We start from the raw sequence: 21,077 nt of genomic DNA on the forward strand, positions 1-21,077 counted from the left end.
TATGGACTCTGTTCCTCAAATTCCCTCCTTGGCCTTTCTAATTTTACTTCTTTCTATTGTTTTCAAGATGATTGGATTTGGGCTTTCCCAATGATACATTTTAGGCTCAAATAACTTAAATATTGAACCTTGACATTTAACTATATTGATCTTTCCCTTGCCTTCCTATTTTCTTTTATTTGTTTATGGATATTTGTTCTGAGACTTTTGTACTATGCTTAAGTACCCTCCATGCTGAGATTGTGATTTTCATTTCAGCAGTTCTGATTGAGGATATTTTTGATTTATTTCCCTTTTTTTGAAAGTAGAAAGGTTTACCTGTCTTTGCTGAGGATAGAATAAAAAACTACTAGATTTTGTTATGCACACTTCCCCAGAAAATTCTGAATACCGCTTTATTATGTTCATGACTAACCAACATTTTTAAGAAGCTGGTTTTGAGATGTGTTCTGTTACTGTTAATTTGGCTGATGTCAAACAACAGCTTCCAATAAACAAACATTTCAAGTATTGAAAAGTAGTTTTACAAAGCATGATTAGTCCCTTCCATATACAAGTTATTGTAAAGGCTGTTATACTGGACTTTGTTCTTTTGTTGAGTTTCTCTTATACAGTGTATTTTCTTGATCTGTCAGATACTATAAGCCTTCTATATGTGCATTTCAGTCACTAAGGATTTGCATTTTGCCTATGTATTAACCTTTCCACAGTGTCACTTTCTCACCAAGCTGCTAATAAGCATTTTTAAATTTTAAGTTTGTTCCTTTTTTTTTCTGACACCAAATAAATATACACTCTATATTCAATACACAACGACCTGACACAGCACATAAGTATTATTGCAACTCATTGGCATTACCTTCATACATTTTATTTCTGATTTCTCTGTGTGAAAATACAGCTATTTCCTGATGAATGTATAGAAAATTATGATACCAGTCTAAGCTATCAAATATATAATGTGTTCTACAAATTTGACATTAAAAGTATTTTAGATATATGGTAAAATTATCGAACAAATAAAATATTCATTACTTGCACAGGTGGATTAAAATCAATAAATGCCATTTTGTTGTTACAAACTGTCTGATGTAACAAACATCAGCCTGGCAGAGATATATATTCATATGCAGGCACAATTTTTTATATGGCTTTTTCCAATTAGATACCTAAGTCTCTATTGAGTATAAAAGCCACAATTTTTAAAGATGTCAAGATGATATAATTTCCAGTAAATCATTAGAAATTGCTAATAATCAGCCACACCTGAAAATGAGTATTAAAAAGTAACTGTTGAAGTGAGCACTAAACCCCACAGTGACCTGTGTGCCTGGGGGTGTTTCATTTGTGATCCCTGGTAGTCAGTCAGAAGTTTGAGGATCTACTGCTAGTGATGCAGATTTTATTTTTCTCCTAAGTATTCCATGCATGTCATTGGTAGCAGTAGGATGATGTAAGCTGCAAGATGTTTGACAAAAACAAAAAAAAAAAGAAAAAAAAGAAGATTTTATAAGCAAAACTTCTGGTTACTTGGATAAAGGGTTATATAGTTTTCCACTTAATTCAGAGTCTGGAGTACTTGTTTTACAAACTGCAGAGTGCCCTCAAATGTATTGACTTCATTGTGGATTCATAGTATTTATTGTGTAATGCTGAGTCATATAAAAAAAAAGAAAGGCATTCACTAGGCTGGAGAAAAAAGTGATGGAAATATCAGACATAAAAAATAATAAAGTCAAGTTCGTCTCAGGTTTTGTGACTTTTTTAAACATAAGTAAACCAGGAGCAACATTGTCAGAATTACATTGCATTGTATTTGCCACTGTAATAGTGAAATTATCGTTTATCCTGCTGGTGCTCACCTGCTGCCTCAGAAACTGGGGTTACTGTATATGCACACACCAGAACATACCACACACACAGATATACCCCAAATGCAGCAGTACCTCTAGCACGCTAGAGGGAGCCAGGGCATAATTGCAATGACCATTATTTTTTTTTTTACCCAATTAGCAGAAATTGCATCCAAAAATCTCTGGACATTCTGAAGGTTTGGCATAAACTACGGAATAAAGGAAGGAAAGCACAATACTCCAGTTACAGTGAAACCATATCTTTTGAGAGCTCCGGGTCTTACTCTGGGTTGTGTTACATTTCTAAAATTGTGCTGCTTCTATAGGGGACTTCTCCAGATAAGAGACTTAGCCGAACACGCCGATTTTCATCAGCCAATCCTCATTCAGAAAGCAAAGCCCATTTTGTAAACATATCCTTTATTTTTCTGTCTGTCGCTCTCACACAGAAAGTTGGCACGTCTGAGAGTAGTGGTTTTAGGCTGCCACTAATGTATGTATGCTTTATTTATATACCGCATTTTAACACAGCATTAGTTTTAGAATGATTTCCAGCAGACACGTTCCGTACGGCAAACTATCCGTTTCAAAGCTACAAACAGGTCTTCAGTAAGGGAAGATGGGTCTAGGAAGAATACTTATTTGAATTTATACATTTTAAGACTTTCTCCTAGTGAAATGATATTTACAGACATAGCAACTCGTACAGGGCTGCCCGTTATCCTACGGAGCAAGGCTTCTTTAAGTGAGTCTTTTAAGAGCAGCTCCTAAAATAATAGTGTCTTATAATTGCTCCACAGTTGATTTTTTTTCCCGTCTTTTTTTTTTTTTTTTCCCTGAATGATTCATGCTACTTACACGCTCGTCACTCACAGCTCACAAACGGCAGCTTCTTTTCTGTTCGCAAGGGTCGAGACCGACGCTCCGGCAATCAAAGCACCCACCTTGCCAGCCTCAGTCTTTTCCTCCCGACTCCCCCTCTCTCAGCCGCTACTGACCGAGAGCCTCCCGTCGCGGCGGGGGCGGGAGGGGAAAGGGAATAAGAGTAAGGGAGGGGAAGTGGGCACTGCTGTGGCCCTGAGCCCAACACCGCGGGGCTGCAACCCTGCCCGCCGCCTGCGCCCCTGCACCGCGGCCCCGGGGATACTCCCGTGCCAGGACCTGCCCCCCCTGGGAGGGCGAGACCCGCTCGGGGCGGCTCCCGCAGGGCCGGGGCGGGGATGGCGGGGGATTTCCCCATCCACAAGTACTCCGTCCCCCTCTGCTGCCTTCGCCTATGCATCACTGGGGCGGTGAGCGGGTGCGCTTGCGAGGGGGTTCCCCATCCACAGGTACCCCTTCCCCCTCTGCTCCCTTCGCCTATGCATCTCTGGGGCGACGAGGATGTGCGCTGGGTCAGTGAAGCGCAGTGTTTTGGAGCAGTGCGGAGGTGCAGCGTCCCCCCTCCTTTCCCACCAGCCATAGCGGACGACTTACTGATATGTCTTAAAAATAAATAAACGGGGTGAGAATATATAAATAAATAAACAGACAGCGTGGGGTGGAGGGTGCTGGGGGCGCGGCGCTGCGGTGCGCGGCTACCAGACACCACCGCAACCCGCCCGCTCGAGCACTGCACACACGGCGCGTCTCCACCGAACCGAGCTAATCAATGACACCAAGCGCCCGCCGCGGCCCCGCCCCGCCGCCCTCCCGCCTCCTGCCATTGGCAGGCCGGTCGCCGCCGCCGCCGCCTATTGGTTGGCGAGGAATCCGTATCAATGTTTAAGCCGCGGCGTGAGGTGAATAGAGGCAGTCGGCGAGCGGCGCTGGGTGAGCGCGGCGCGGCGGGTCTGGAAGTGCTGCAGTGAGGCAGGCGAGGAGGAGGGAGAGCGGCTCCAACTGTTGAATTTTCGCCGAATCCTCCGCTTCCCTGCGGGCGGCTGGTGCAATGGATCTAGTTTGCCGGGGATCGGCGTTGGCTCCGTGTGCTGCCTGGCTAAGACTAGCGACCGGCTGTTCGGAGGGAGCCACCCACCAATGAGGCAAAGAAGAAGAGTATCTCCTTTTCCTTCTTTTTCTTTTGAAAGCCTCTCTACCACAGGTTGCAGAATTAACTGTGTACTTTGGGTCCGGACTCAAATAAAGGAGAAAAAAAAAACCAAACAGTGCAGAACTGAGGCTCGGAACTAGATCTGTGAGCTATGTATTGGGAACCTATGTGGGTTTTTTGTTGTTTTTCCTTTTTTTTTCTTGTAATATGAAAGATTTCTGATTTATTTCACACATAACACTGAGGAAAGGTGGTTAAAAACACTCAGCAAAGCAGGAGACAGACGCGCCTCTGTGCCAGTGAGTGGATAACAGCCTTGTTTTCCTGATCCTCAGTCTCCCGGAGAAAGAGGTATAGTAAAAGTGTAGCTGGATCCGACACCCCCTTCACCCTCTATTTTTCTTTTCCTCCTTCCCCCCCCTCCAAAAGATAAATCTGATTTTTTTTTTTCTCTCCTGTCTATAGAGTGAGTCAGAGAAGCATCAGGAAAAAGCTGCAACTAATATCTGTGAAGGGAGGAACATGGGGCGATAGTGAATGTGATTTGTTTCGCTGGATCTGACTCATCCAGCAGATACAAACACCTGCATTTCTGGATATGCCATTCATTTATTTCTGGTTGTTAAAAAAAAACTGAGATATAATTCAGTTGCCCTTGTCCAGTATTTGCCCATACATAGGATCGAGGGGAGAGGGGGATGCATTTGGCGCTGCCGCCGCTCTTCCCCACTTCTATCAAGATGCTCAGGGAGACTATAAAAGCTTGAAAAGACTGCAAAATATGCTCCACACCAATCGCGGAACTGCATAGCTTTTAATATAAGCGAATCAGTTGATTAAAAGGTCTCCCACTTTATTCAGCTCCAGGATTGTTTTCCCCCCTCTTCTCCCCTTCCCTAAATGAAGAGGAATAGGCGGCAGTGTCATTGGAAGGAGATACTGAATAGAAAGAAAAGAGGCACTTGATAGCGCAGCCCTGTGAATACAGAGACTGTTTCCCTTTTAGCGAGAGACTAGGAGAGTGTGTGTCTGTGTGTGTTGGCTTCTCTCTCCCCCTCCCCCCTTCCTTTCTCTCTCTCTCCGCTTTTTTTTTTTTTTTGTAAAATCTATGTGTCCAGCCATGGGTTGCCTGTTGCTTTCCTCTCGGCTGGAGAGAAAAGCAAACTGGAATTAAACTGCATCGAGAAAAGTGCAGCTCCTCAGACAAGCATCCGCACACACGCATAGACACCCGGAGAGAAAGGATGTGGTGGTGGCGGCGGCTACTGGCCTGTCTTAAAGAAACCCAAGGGTGCTTCTGATTGAGCACGGCCCCTGACTTCTATCAAAACATGTATTTACCCTGCTAGTGATGACGGTCAGATGATGAGTTTATTATTTTTTTTCCCCGCAAAAGGACGAGTGGGAGGCTGGTAGTAGAGGGTGAGAAAGGAAACTACAAATCAGGACACTAGTTCTTTTTTGGTTTTTTTTGTTTTTTTTTCTTCCTGTTTTGTTTTTCCCTCTTGCCCTCCAATCCTCTTTCCCTAGCCTTCTGATTCGGGAGGGAAACAGTGAGGGTGTACGAGACAGAGAGGGAGGGGGAAATACCGATGGCAGCGAGATGCAGTTCTCTGCCGCAAGCAATGCAAGATTAGATCTCTAAATGCAGCAAAACACTCCCTGAAAACCAACAACCCCGCGGTGCAATCAGACATTTCACTGCCTCTCACTGCACACGAAGAGGGCTTCAACAACAAGCTGAGACTTTTTTTTCCCCCTTTCTGTCTCTCTCCCACCCCTCCACTCCACCAACAGCATCACAGGCGATGAGTAGCAAATGAGCTTTTCTACACCTGCTCACAGACCTGTGGCCACCCCCCTTTCCTATATATATATATATAAATACACATATTAAAAAAAAATAAAAATCTTTTTGATCGTTTTTTTAGAAAAACAGCCACTGCCGCAGATTTTTTATTATTGTTATTATTTTTATTACCCTTTGTACATCTGCGGGGATTCAAGGATAAGGAAACGCTTCACCTGCCAGGAGGAGAAGATCTTTTGCAAATTTTCTGATTTTTTTGCAATCCTCTCACTGCCGAAGTCGGACAGCCGAAGTGACTGCGAGGGGAATCCAGAGCACTGCAAGCGCTAGCTGAAACGCTGCCTAAGCGGCTGCCCCCCGCTTCCCCCTCCCCTCCAGCCTTCTTCCCCTCCCTATTGCTCCCTCCCTCTGAGCTACATGGTCTATTTGCTGCCTCTCATCCTGTGTCTCTGCAGATGCTTTAGAGCAACAGGTTCAGGAACTTAAAATATAGGGGTGGGGAGAGAGAAGGAGGAAAAAAAAAAAAAAAAAGAAGACGGAGGAGGAGGAGGAAGAACAAACCCAGAGCAGGAGGCAGAGAAGACGGGGACAACCCTGGTCGCCGCTGCAGCTGCTGCCACCCCACCCCTTCTCGGGGATGTACCTTTCCATTTGTTGCTTCTTCCTCTGCTGGGCTCCCGCCCTGTCGCTGAAGAACCTGAACTACTCAGTGCCGGAGGAGCAGGGAGCAGGCACGGTCATCGGGAACATCGGCCGCGATGCGCGACTGGCGGCGGGCTCGGCGGGGGGCGGGATGCTGCCCGCGGAGCGCGGCGCTCCCGGCGGCGGCCCCGGAGGCCGCGGCCCCAAGTCCACCTTCCGGGTGTTAGAAAACTCAGCCCCGCACCTCCTGGACGTGGACGGGGAAAGCGGGCTGCTCTACACCAAGCAGCGCATTGACCGCGAAGCGCTGTGCCGACGCAGCACCAAGTGCCAGCTCTCCCTCGAGGTGTTCGCCAATGACCAGGAGATCTGCATGATCAAGGTGGAGATCCAGGATCTGAACGACAACGCACCAGCGTTCCCCTCTGACCAAGTGGACATGGACATCTCAGAAAATGCTGCGCCAGGCACCCGTTTCCCCCTCACCAGTGCCCATGACCCGGACGCTGGAGACAATGGGCTGCGCACCTACCTGCTCACCCGTGATGACTACGGCCTCTTCTCCCTTGATGTGAAGTCCCGAGGCGATGGCACAAAGTTTCCAGAGCTGGTCATCCAGAAGCCATTAGATCGTGAGGAGCAGAGCCATCACACCCTGGTGCTGACGGCATTGGACGGCGGTGACCCACCACGCTCGGGCACAGTGCAGATCAACGTGCGCCTCATTGACTCCAATGATAACAGCCCCATCTTTGAAGCAGCTTCCTATGTGGTAGAGCTGCCTGAGAATGCACCACTAGGCACTGCTGTCATTGACCTTAATGCCACTGATGCCGACGAGGGTACCAATGGAGAGGTGCTCTACTCTTTCAGTGGCTATGCACCTGAGCGTGTTCGCGACCTGTTCAGCATCGACCCACAGAGTGGCCTCATCCGTGTCAAGGGTAACCTGGACTATGAGGAGAGTGGCCTCATTGAGATTGATGTCCAGGCTCGGGACCTGGGGCCCAATCCCATCCCTGCTCACTGCAAGGTCACTGTCCGCCTCATTGACCGCAATGACAATGCACCCACTATTGGCTTTGTCTCTGTTCGCCAGGGAACACTGAGTGAGGCTGCGCCACCGGGCACTGTCATTGCCCTGGTGCGGGTCACTGACCGAGACTCGGGCAAGAATGGACAGCTTCAGTGCCGAGTACTGGGTGGTGGTGGTGGGCCAGGAGCTGTCCCTTTTACCCTGGAGGAGAACTATGACAACTTCTACACTGTTGTCACTGACCGGCCACTGGACCGTGAAGCACAGGATGAGTACAATGTGACCATCGTGGCACGTGATGGGGGCAATCCCCCTCTCAACTCCACCAAGTCGTTTTCCGTCCGGATCCTTGATGAGAACGACAATCCACCCCGCTTCAGTAAGAGCCTCTATGTGTTACAGGTCCCTGAGAACAACATTCCTGGAGAGTACCTGGGCTCCGTCTTGGCTCAGGACCCTGACCTGGGCCAAAATGGGACAGTTTCTTACTCCATTCTGCCTGGGCATGTGGGAGATGTCTCTATCTACACCTATGTCTCTGTCAACCCCACGAATGGTGCTATCTATGCTCTGAGAAGCTTCAACTATGAGCAGACAAAGCACTTTGAGTTTCGTGTGCTGGCCAAAGACTCAGGTTCACCCCACCGTGAAAGCAACGCCACGGTGCGTGTCACTGTGCTTGATGTCAATGACAATGCACCCCTCATCGTCTTGCCCGCCCTCATCAATGATACCGCTGAACTGCAGGTGCCTCGCAATGCTGGGGTGGGCTACCCTGTAGGCACCGTCCGTGCCCTGGACAGTGACTTTGGGGAGAGTGGGCGTCTCACATACGAGATTGTGGAAGGAAATGAGGAACACCTCTTTGAGATGGACCCCACTAGTGGTGAGATACGCACCTTGCACCCCTACTGGGAAGAACTCAGCCCTGTTGCTGAACTGGTGGTAAAAGTCAGTGACCATGGCAAGCCCAGCCTATCTGCAGTGGCTAAGCTCATTGTCAGAGCCTTGGCAGGGCCCCTGCCAGAGGCTGGCGAGCCACAGGTGAATGGTGAGCAGCATCGGCGACCACACTGGGACTTATCATTGCCCCTGATTGTGACGCTGAGCACTGTGTCCATCATCTTGCTGGCTGCCATGATCACTATAGCTGTGAAGTGCAAGCGAGAGAACAAGGAGATCCGCACCTATAATTGTCGCATTGCTGAGTATAGCCACCCTCAACTGGGAGGAGGGGGAGGCAGTAGCGGGGGAGGAGGAGGCAGTGGCAGTGGAGGGAGCAAGGGCAAGAAGAAGAAGATCAGCAAGAATGACATTATGCTGGTGCCCAGTGAGGGCGAGGACAGCCGGGGCCCCCTCAATGTCATGAACGTGGTGAGCAGCCCATCCCTGGCCACTTCACCCATGTACTTTGACTACCAGACCCGCCTACCCCTCAGCTCTCCCAGGTCTGAGGTGATGTACCTGAAGCCCGCCTCCAACAACCTGACTGTACCCCAGGGACATGTGGGCTGCCACACCAGCTTCACAGGGCAAGGGACTAACGCCAGCGAGGCTCCCCCGAGCCGGATGTCCATAATTCAGGTAGGAGACTTTTAGAATACCCTGGACCTCACTTTAGACCCTGGTTTAACTTTGCCTTTTGTCTGCAGTGAAATCTACTTTAAGATACCACTGAAGGGACCAACACAAGTCACCAGAGAGAGGTGGACTTAATGATAGTGGAAACAGACCACATCTGGAGGGTCTGGTTCTGTTGTCACACTGTTCTTTCACGTGAGATTCACAAATAAATGCCCACTGAACCAGTCACACAGTGTAAAAGAGGGGCAAGTGAAAGTGTATGCAGGTGTTTAGTGCACTTGGGGCATGCTGGGGTGTTTTCCTAGAAGACTGTTAGACAGAGGTGAGTGATCCCACAGGTTTCACTTCCCTTTGGTTTGGGGTGGAGAAGGGGGACAGTGTTTCTGAAGCAGTCATATTATCTGCAGTAACTAACAGGTCGTGGGAGAAACTCTACACACTGAGGACATCTATTGCAACAATGTATTATAGCCCTGTAATCCTCTATGTAAATATGAGCTATCTTTCCATGATGTGTGTTTTTAATTTAGAAAAAAATTATTTCTTTATAATATAGATCCATAAATATATTTGACACAGAACAGTATCATTTGGGCTCCATTGCCTCCTCCTCTCCCCATAAACCACCAAACCTTAAGCACTGAAAATTCTGCTTAGTCAAATAGAAAGAAAATGTATGTAATAATTTCCTCCTACCCCCAAATGTTAGCAGAACTCACGTCTTGTCATAAACCAACAAAACAACTAGTCAGATTTCCAGTAGCCTGAGTCAATATTGAAGATTGCTTTATAGTGAAAGACTTACATGCTCTGTCTCCTACCAAAGCTCATTTAAAAATTGCAGCTGGGCTGCATTCTGCTGCCAGTTTTATCCAAACTGTCCTCTACTGACTTCTGTGAATGTGAGAAATGGCAGAATTTGGACCGTTTGATATAGGGTGCTAATCAAAGAATGACTTAATTTTTAGTAGGTAAAGTTCAAACTGAGAAGATGTATTCCAGAGCAGTGAACACGCAGAGTGAAGGTGAGGGCAGAATTTGGCTTCAGTTGATTAAAGTATTGCTTCATGATTAATGCAGCTTAATGTTCAGATACTACAGATATGTTCCAGAGTGATTTTTAACATTTGGATTGAAAGCAGGCTCTGGATAATGACTATTAGATATATTTGAAATGTCAGATCTGTTTTATCCTGTGGTTCTCCTAATATCCTGTTCTGAGTCATAAGGGACTTAGCTGAGTGTATCAGAAGTGACACAGACTCATTTCATGTATGCAGCTAGTGGGAAAGAAGTTGCACTGTAGACACTTGATGTACCAAAAGAAAATTCATAATTCCTTGGAGTTATCATACTCTGTGGTCTGTGAGCACCAAAAGTTCTAGCTGCCAGATGCTGCTCCTACTGTTTTAAACTAAATAGAAGTGGCCATTGGTAACTGGCAGGTTAAATAACCAAAATTCCAGTAACCAATGGCCTGTAAATTGAATATTTGTAACTGTGAAAAAAAGGGAAAAAAAAACAACCCAGAAAAAAAGGCTGTCTACACAAGGTCATTGTGAACTAATCCTCAATTTACTATTGAGTTGTGTCACAGAAACAATTTCATTTTATGCCTATCATGAATTTGTGTTGCTTTCAATTAGGTGAGTGGAGCAATACTAAGAATATGAAATTGATTTTAATAAAAAGTGACACTTCAGGAAAGAGTTTAAGTTAGGGCGCAACTGGAGATAATTTGATTTATAATTCATGCTTTAAAAAACAAATAACTTTCAATGACACCTGTTAAAGTAATGTCAACATTTTTACTGTAAAATGGAGTTGTCAGAATGCTAAAAAACACAAACAAACCCACTTTTTTCCTACTGACAAGTGTAATAGTTACTAAGACCCAGAAAACTATACTTTTCTACAACCGTGTAATCTCTATATAAAGTAATTAATTCATGTATTGATGCTACTGAGTAGTAAAGATTCAACTGTAGTGTAAAATCCCTATGGAAACTATGATTCCTTATTTTACAGTGTTCACTGTATAATATCAATCATGATTTTTTTTTCCTCCTGAGATATATATAAAGCTAAAAGAGGAATTTCTTCCATTAAAAAGGTGTGTTGTGGTTTCTATAAGAGTTTTCATTTTGACAACTGTGGAAAATAACAGTAACTCCTCATATCACACACTGGTATATGTAATGCTGTTTTCGCTTTCCCTGAATAATTACAGAGTTTTTTGGATGTTCAGGTGGTCCAGACAGTAGATTAAGAGAAATTTTTCTCTAGTTAACAACCTATTCAAGCATAGTTATTGATACTATATTTTGTAGTTGTGTTGACAAAACAAATACACAATATGAAACAGAGTATTTGCTTTCTATTTAGAAAAGGCCCAGACTTTAAATGGTTCAATGGGAAAATCTGATCCTCTTCACTATAATTCTTCATTACTAAAATACCTTCTGTATGCTCCATCTCCACATCCCTAGAGTAAATTTCATATACAATTTGCATTTAGAATGTAGACATTGCTTTGTGTCTGGTCCTCTACTTATGCCTCATGTAAAATTCAAACTGCAGACTTAAGGAGAAATAGTAAAGGATCAGTCCTCTCTCTGGATCTACTATATTGTTAATCACTCCAGGAAACCTGTGTCTGGAAAAGTAAATTCCACAGTTAGGAATCAAAGTATAGCTAGTGGAAAAAAAAATACAGAATCGAAACAGCTGCTTTATCATCTCCTTTCATTAGTCAGTTCAGAAAAGCAGTTTTCTTCCTTACCTCTGTAAAGGAAAGGTAAGAGATTGCATAAGTGTTCTCTAGTGAATATTCACTTTAGTGTTTCCAGATATATTACTGAACCATGATAATCTCACACTATATAATTCAAACGATGGAACTGCTTTTCTTCACTTTCATTTTCTCAGCAAGTCTTTAATGGCAGAATTTTCTAGCAGGAGCTTGTTATTAAAACTTAATGCTTATATATATATGTGGGTATATATATATATATATACACATGCTAAATATTATATTATTATTACTTAGTATATCCTGTTAGGTCTATAAATACTTAAAACCAAATAAATAATTTCTTTCTCAGCAAGATCTAGATTTTCTCAGTCCTATTAGGAGTGCATAAACATTTTTTTTTTGCTTTGCTTACTATTAAGAGCTAGTAAAGTCAATAGACTATGTGATTCCCTTATTTCTCACGAATAGTATTTTATTCTACAGATAGCCCAATTTGTATCAATCAATACCTGCGGAGTAAAGTGTTATTTAGTGACTGTGGGTTTCAGACTAACCCAGAATGACCAGCAGCTGAATAAAATACTGCCAGATATGTGTAAGAGGGGTGTAATCTTGCTTCTCTTTAAGTGACTTATGTTACACATTAGTCACACAGTTTGACAGCTTGTGTGTTCACTCACTACTCTGTAGCATCCAGCTATGTGCCATGGCTATGTGTTGCTATATGAATCAATGAATTTCTTCAGTACCACAAAATTAATTTATACATGCTTGCACGCATGTATGTTTAAAATTTTGAATGGACAGCCAAGGTTACTATGTACTTTCAGCTTTTACTGGCATAAGAGACCTGAAAGTGCTTAAGGTCTCTGAAAAGAGACCATTTGTGATTTGATGCACACATGAGGTGGATGTGTATGAAGAACAGTGTTTAGTAACATACTGCGAAGTCAGAACAGCTACACTTTTGGCATGTTTCATTGCTTTTAACATCAGCATCCTATTCTAAGCATACTTTAGGAACGGTGCTTTCAAACACAAGTTTGTTAAAAATATTTAATATAGGCTAGTGTTATACAATTGTCATTGCCAGATTTAAAATTCTGTGTGACTTTTAAATCACTTACGGTCCACACTATTTTTACTGGGGTGGAAAAAGAGGAAAGTGTGAGTAGATGGCATGTCTACATGGCTGAAAGAAGATTTCTGTTTACTCTAGACCATGAAGGCTACTGGTGAAATCTGTTCATCTCATTCTGGTGAGAAAATCAAGTTGACCTACTCACCTGACTAACAGAAACAGAATTTTGCTTTATTTTGTGGAGCAGACATTAGAAAAAGAAATGTCATGTTCTAAAATACACATATATGTTCATATATCTCCTAAGAAAAAGTTCACATTTACCTGGGTGAACAAGTTGAAATTTCTTCTTGCAGGTTTCCAGTAGGTAAAAGAACAGATGGACAAAGGGAAACAGTTTCTTTAAACAGATAGGGTCTGTAAACAGGTTCCTCAAAGTGAAATAATTTGCAATGTAGAAAACTACATATGCAAGTAATGTTGGTTATCCTACAGATTATTTATTATTATAATTGTGGTGCAACTTGGAGAAGTTTGCAAATATATTAGGAATGAGACAGGCATGAATAAAGAAAATGGAGGTCACAGATTTTGCTAAACCACAGCTGGAAAAAAAAAAAAAGACTGTGTTGCAAGAATCTCCCAAGCTGGGAAATGCTGTAGCTGCTGTACTACACAGTCCTGAAGCATTTTAAGATAGAGTACATATCATTCTTAATACTTCAGGCACCTGATATTTATATATGAACAGATTATTGTCAAGTTCTAATCCAGCTTCATTGCTAGGGGTCTAGTAGTACCTAAGAAGATAGAGTCTTCAGAGGAAATAAAAACCACAAGCTATATTAGTGCTATTCTGTCTTTAGATATACTATTCCATGCTTTACTTTGAGAAACTTCACCTCAGAAATTTCAAGATTGCAAAAAAGAAATCTGCAGCTGCTGCTGTATAAGGAAAAGCAGCTTTCCTCACAGAAGATGCATTCATTCTCAGTGATGTAAATTCCTATCTGAAAAAAAGAGGTATTCATTATTTTGTTTTATATCTTCTGCTGCAAAAGAGGAATATTATTCTACCTCACTAGAGCTAGTAGAAGTTAACATTTTACATGAAAACAATACTGGGGCAGTTCTGCACATTTGCAAGTTTGCAGATTTGTACTTTCTAATTCCCCAGATTTCACAATGGCTTATTTAAGGACACTAAGTTGTCATCAGATGAAACTTCAGAACTACCTGACTAAGGTGCATTAAAATAGTTTTTATAGTGTTTTACAAGGTTAGATATCTTGCAAAATAACTCCTGTGAATGTTCATATTGTGAAAACATGCTCTGCAGCTAGTCTGGTTTTGTGTTACATTGTTCTGTAACTTTAGTTTTGCTTCTTCAGTGCAGTCAATACCAGGGTTGACTGACTGAGAATCTCAGGACAGGATCTTTTCTATATTTTCATGAAGATATGCTGCATAGTACAGTGGCACAATGTACATACATTTTAGGTCCAGGTCTGGCAACATACTGTTCACTATAACATACACCTTGGCTGCTGATAAAGGCTGAAGAAGCAGAATCGAGCTCCTGGTTTGTTACATTTGTTCTGGTCTTGATCTTGAGCTTCTTGCCAGTACTGTTTTTAACAATACTATTTCAAGATGTTCCTTCCTGATTTATAGGTACAAATGAGATCTAAAGAACTTTCCAAGATAAATTGCTGTAATATAGAGCAATAAACATAATAGAGAAAAAGACAAGAGTCTGAAGTAGAACATTGATATTATGAGGAAGAAAATTATATTGCCAGAACAGAAATTCTCATTAACCAATAAATTAAGAATATTAATGTCTCAAAAAAACTTGCTGGTTTATAAAATGTAAGAGTGGAAGAAATTTAGTGCAGTTACAATGAAAGACATGAAGCAAGTCATTCAGGATTTGCTGGATCACAGCTCTTGATGGCTCTTAATGTTGACTGCGCTTTCCTCACCTTGGTGCTCGCTGCTGCTATCTAATTTTAAATGGGAAAATCAGCACAAATTTGTGATCACCAGTCAATCCTGATGATTGATCCTTTGAAGAATTATCTTTTAACAATAGGTTTGGCCAGCTTTCTGCTCCTTACCCACATTGATGAAGGCCTGTTCTTGCTTGTATTCGGTCAACAGCATAATTTTGACTTCATCAATGTTTTCAGTGCTTCAAGAGTAATTTGTGACTAAGAGCCTTGCAGAGTGTAGCTAAGAATAGTATGACTGCATCCTTTATTTTCAGATTTCAACTTTTTGTGATATTTTCTTACAGCTGCTTCATAAACAATTAAAGAGAGTGGAATTTAAAAGATTTTATAACTATCATGTGAACTGTAATGTAGAATCTTAGGATCCTAGGTTGGAAAAGACCTTTAAGATCTTCAAGACCAACTGTTAACCTAGTATAATTGGTGTACAGCTAAAAGAATAAATTAAAGAGTCTATTGAACGTATTGACAAACACACATTTTCACATATTTTCCTATATTTTTGAGAATGTGCATAATATAACATTATTCTTAAAATTTATAAAATATTTTTACAAGGAAAATTATAACTAGGTATGTGTAAAATTGTAGAAAATATCACTTGGTATTAAGAAAGCATAGATACCACCTGGTTTCTCTAATGAGGCAAAAATGTCATTAAATATTATATTTCTTCCCAAGTCACAACCTTTGGCTGTGAAACAGTTGGGGATTTCATTTTCAGATGTTTGAGGTTTTTTATTTTAATTTTTTCCTTTGCATTTTTTATACTTTTTCACTAATTTCTTCTTCAAGACTGATAAGTGCCTGCACATATAAAAGAAAGACGTTTTGACACTAGTACTAATATTTTCCAACAGGTAAGAATTTTCTGTGAAAATAACTTAAACCATGATTTGTTGACCAGAGCAGAAACACAGCTCTGTTTTTGTCTTTATAAGTATAGAAGCAATCCTTTGATTTCAAAAGGTCACTGTAGGGGAGTTGGGACAAATTTTTGCAGCAGATAGCCTGAGAGCTTTAAACTTTCAATGCATTTCTACTTCAGCTGTAAAAGAAGAAATAGTGAAATTAATGCTAAAGGGTTCAAAATATAGGAAACAAGGGAAACTCTCAAGGGGCTGTAGCCTTTTGCTTAAAAAGAGGAAAAAAAAAAAAAGATACTAGCAAGAGAGTGACAAAATTATTCTGGGGAAAAGTTCCTGGAGTTTAAGTGTTTCATTTGTTATGGTTTTAAGGGGGCAAGAAGGAGATTAACTAGTTGCTGCTTTTACTGATATGATGACATGAAATGGAGTAGCGTACAACCTGCCATAAATCTCAGCCAGGGTTTATTTTAAGCCCTAGTGATATATTTGTCATGGTCTTTTTAGTGCAACCTCTGTTTTTAGATTGCTGTAGGCATTTTATTTTATTCTATTTGTTTGTTTGTTTGTTTGTTTTCTAACAGAAAAAGATTCTGGATTAATTACTGTAAATCCTATGAGAAAGAAAAAAATACAAATTATTAAGCATTTTAGATAAAATACACAATATGAAGTACTACATTCGAGAACAAGAAAATTCATGTGAATGTCCCTGTAATTAGAGTATTAGGCAGTGCTTTAAATAACCTCTTTGAGCAGTCATATATTTTCTATCTAAATCACAAAAGCTGCTGATACTATTCCTGTTTATTAAGGTCACACAAGAACCATTTCTCTTCTGCTGAATTGTTTCCACTAGTTAGTGGTGTTACCTGTACAGAAAGAGTAGCAGAAGAGCAATTCACTTGCTTGAGTTAAGAAGATATCACATTTTTTTCATCTGTTGATATGTCCTCAAAATTGAGGAGTCTCTCTACATGTAAAGATGTAACTGCATGGTTTCAGCCAATTGTTAGTGTTACTTGCACAGACGGACAGCACAAAGATCAATTTGCATCTCACTTTTGTGCAATTAGGTGATATTTCCTTTATTCACCCCTCAAGACAGTCTCATGCTGAACTATTTTTAATTTCATATGCTACAAGTGACCTAGACAAGTAAAATCCTTCAAATGAACAGCATTTTCTTTTAGTCATGGAGCTTTCTACTGGCTTTGTGGTGTTTGCATCAGACATGAGTTCTGTCAGTTCCTAAAATACTTTTACATGCAATAGAAGAGTTTCTAATTGCATCCTGTTCCCTGCTGGGTGGCTGCATGCTGCAGTCTCCATGGCACGCCAAAGGAGGACTCTGAAGGGGAAAAGAAAAGCCTTGTTACAAGATAGAAATTCATAATTTCAGCTGTGTGTGTGGGACCTCTGGTCAATGCATTGCAAGTTCTTGCAGGGATAGGCATGTGAAATTAGTTTCAGGCAGTGTTTCAGACCATCTATTGATATATGTGCAACATGCTAGTATTTGCCTGTACTAGTTCTAGTGACACTATGATTACTAGTATTTGCAGTCCTTGCCCTGGAACACTTCCAGGCAGTTTTATTGCATTGAAATGGCTCTTACAGTTCATTGAGCATCCAGCATAACACTGCTGAATATGATTGGTGCGTTTGCATATATTTATTAAAAAAAAATCAAGCAGTTAAACTGCATAATTATGGGAAAACGAATCATAACAATAAAAGACCATTTAAGTTAACAAGCTTTGTGATCAAAGGATAAATACAGGTTGGATAAATGAGACTGTAGATGTAACTAATCTACATAAATAGGCTTTGCTCTGATTAGAGGAAAGGAATATATTAAAATAATCTAAACGTATTAAAAAAGCATTTTACTTCAGTACTTTTATAATATCTAGTTCCATTTAATCATATTTTTAACATTTCTATTCAATAAAAATAGCTGTGTTCAGTGGTAAACTACTTTTAAGTGTTTTCATTTTTTTTATTAACAGCGTTTACATTGCAAAGAAAGCTAAACTAACACAAGTAAACAAAAGTAACCTCTTAAGTTTTCATTCTAGTTTGAATGTTTTGAGCGTCTAAAACCTTAAACATTTTTAATGTCTTATTTTTAATTTTTTTAGTGTTGCAATGTGTTTTGATTGGTTTTTAATTAAAGAAAAACATTAAAGGGAACATTTAAAGGACAATTTCTTGTTTACTCTCTTTATCAGCAGAGAGCAGCCTTTGTAGTGTTTGAAAGCTGGTGCATTAAAAATCAATTTCAGTCTTCAAAGGTATAAACTCTTGCTTGCTTTGTAGATATATACCATTTTTAAAATCATTGGAAGCACACTTGACAATTGCATTAAAAACAAAAGGTAAATAATGGCTTAATCAGAATTTGAAGGATTTTAATGTGATTTTAATAATAACTAAAGGTTTTTTTTATGAAGAGCAATGTGAATCACAATTGGTAGCTTTTAAATGCATAGTTTGTTCCTAAAGACAGTTATATGTATTCTTTTATTAATAGAATTTTGTTTCAAACTTCTGTTGGTGTTATTCTGTTGTTTTTAATGAATGCCATGATTCAAACACAGAACATGTCAGTCAGTTTCTTTACTTACTACATTTCTGTCTCATTCTTTGCTGATTGCTAAGCAACCACTCCACTTATGGTTAAGATTGTTTAGCTACAACTCAGTTGAAAAAAAAAAAAAGGTGAGCTGAAGTGGGTTAAACAAATTTTCATTAAGTCTTAATGAAAATATTTGAATTCTGTAAAATTATAAAGGTGACAGAATAAAAACCATTGTTTTGCTAATGCACCTCAGATGCAGCACTTAGGATTTGTTCCTACTGGTACTGAGAAAAAGACTGTTTTCCCACAAATTTAGAAAGAGCAGGGTCATGTTCTTAATCCATGTGTAAGTAATTTTGAGGCCTATGGAAACATATATATGTATAATTGCATTAGTATTCATCTTTTTAGGCATGATCCTTAAAACACTCATTCACTGAATATTTTCATTCGGGTCAATAGAACCACTGAATTAAATGGATCACTTACAGGAGTGGAGTTGCTGATGAGCACAAGCAGGTGCAGAATTCAGCCCAGAATCTGTTAGTCTCGGTAGCTGAACTGCTCCCTGTTTCCTCTCTCCTTTGCTTTACAAACACGGCAAAGCTGCAAAAGCTGTTCATTTTACTTAGCCCCCAACTGCATTCTCTAGTAATCTATTGAGATAGTCTTGATGTCTGAATATTTGGAATTTTTGCTTTTTAACGTAGACGTGTAATTTGATATGCGGATTTTAAGATCATAAAAACAATCCTGCTCTGATAATCATGAGCAAGATTATCCAGCCACAGCTATAAAGTTCTAAGTTTGTTCTTTTCTGATCTCTTCATCATGTCAGTGGATCAAATAACAATAAGAAAACAGTGGAATTTAGAGTGCTTGGGTAATGAATTTAAGTGCCTTTTAAAAATGGAAGCCATGAAGCCATAGAAACTAGATTTCTAGACTATGTCAGATAATATGTGTGCATGAATACCTATGTTGAGATAAATAGATAAGAGAGCAGTATACAACCAAAAGAAGTATCTAGATGGATAAAAGGCATTATTAACAATCTGCATCTCTTTTTTTTATTTTCTTTTTTTTTCCCCTTATATTGTGTATGATCTGTAGGTAGCTGTGTAACAGTGTTTTGAAAGGTACTGTCAATCCACACCTTTTGCTGCAATCTGAAAAGCATAAAGTTTAGAGAAAAATGTTGTTGCCATTTTTTTTCCTGAGGCAATAGTATAGGTAAAGAAGGATCTTATTTTCCACTTCATCATGAAAGTTACACCTCTTGCTTAAAACTGTGTATCCTGTTATCAGATTTCAGGATTGAGAGTAATGATGAAAAGGAGATAGAAGTCATTTCATGTGAAATGTAAGAATAATCAGCACTGGATTTCTTCCATCAGTGTTTTAGGTATTAAAGTCATACAATAATTTGTATTTTGTAGCTCAAGGGCAAGGGCTTGTAGCCACATTAGTCAGATTTGCAGCCACTGGGTGAAAAAGGGGTGAAACCAAAATGTTTATATTATTTCTTTTAATGCATAGTCTTTCTTTTGTCTAAATCTGTAAATGTATTTTTTCCTGTTTAAACCACCTGTAGCTTCTTACCAGGTTTAACAGACATTGCAAAGGGCAGAATTAACTGTATACATTTGGATTATTTTTTATTTATTGACCATGATTGTATTTGGTATTTCCCAATAGTATATGTCTCATTATTGTAACAATGTGACAGTAATGAAATAATAATTCCTTCAAGCATAAAATAATGAATATTTAGTACTTTCCTGTGCTCATTTATTTCAAACGAGATTCCAGAATTTTGAGAACACTTTCGTGTCAGTTAATTTAAAATATATATAGACCATACACACTATTTTCTTCATCTCCTGGCAAAGGAACCTCAGAAAAATTTAGCTGGATTTCCAGATTTTTGCCTGCTTTTTAGTCTACTTTACTAGAATGAAAATAAAGCAAGAGAAAACTTTTTCTATTAAGCAAATGTAACATTCAGGGATTTTGGTTAGCAGTGGCAAAGGTCTTTAGATAAAGATAAAATACTTGCAGTCATACTGGTCTTGCTGATACCAGTGAATGAAGAAATAGGCATATATATATAGAACAGCTTTTACAGAAGACTGTAAATAAAGGAAAAGTTTTCTTCTGATTTAAATTTTGAGCCATAGGTTTTCTATAGTATTTTATAATAAAGACAATTACATCGTAATTTGGGTTAGCATGCATGCCCAGTTCCCCATCTCAAAACCCAATTTATTACTACCTGTGGCTATTTCTATTAAAAAAGAAACATAATTACTAAGAGTCTCAGCAGTCTAAGAGTAAATTTTTGCAATTACAATACCCCCCTTGGGCAGATGTGTGAAAATGGCAGATTAATTCATGCCAGTTTTTGTCTTTTGCTTGAACATTCTCAAAGTTGCTGGTAGCTTGGATTATCATTATATTGGTGCTGCTTGTTATACTGTGGTTCAGGTTAAAGCAACGACCTTATTATAAACTTTTAGGAATAGGACTCTATACCATTCTTTGGAGAGTCTCTGCATTGAAGTTTGATAGTACAGAGTCCTAGGAGCAAGATCCTAATCCTATTTTAATGGAAAATGAATGAGTTGGATCTTAATCTTAGCATATTGTAGAAGAGCATTTTGTGTTTTAGTACTCTGTGCCTGAGAAGATTTAAACAAAACCAACAAACTCAAGTTTACTCGCTCCTAGGAATTTATGGTGAAGTTAATATACTTGCATGTGAACTGAAGACCATACACAGTCCCTTAGTATTTTATGGCTTTTGTTTTATTCCCAGT

The 21,077-nt window shown here is 40.2% G+C and overlaps 1 protein-coding gene across 2 annotated transcripts in view; it reads left to right on the forward strand.

The window, feature by feature from the left end:
• Positions 1-6,332: 6,332 nt before the first annotated feature.
• Positions 6,333-21,077, forward strand: part of PCDH17 (protocadherin 17) — an 88,646-nt gene continuing 73,901 nt past the window's right edge. For both annotated transcript variants that reach the window (XM_013128164.3, XM_034074535.1), the window contains exon 1: positions 6,333-8,957. In XM_013128164.3, coding sequence (XP_012983618.2) covers positions 6,333-8,957 — 2,625 coding nt within the window. The remainder of the gene's footprint in view (positions 8,958-21,077) is intronic.

The sequence above is a fragment of the Melopsittacus undulatus genome, chromosome 2 (assembly GCF_012275295.1).
Source record: "Melopsittacus undulatus isolate bMelUnd1 chromosome 2, bMelUnd1.mat.Z, whole genome shotgun sequence".
Lineage (NCBI taxonomy): Eukaryota > Metazoa > Chordata > Aves > Psittaciformes > Psittaculidae > Melopsittacus > Melopsittacus undulatus.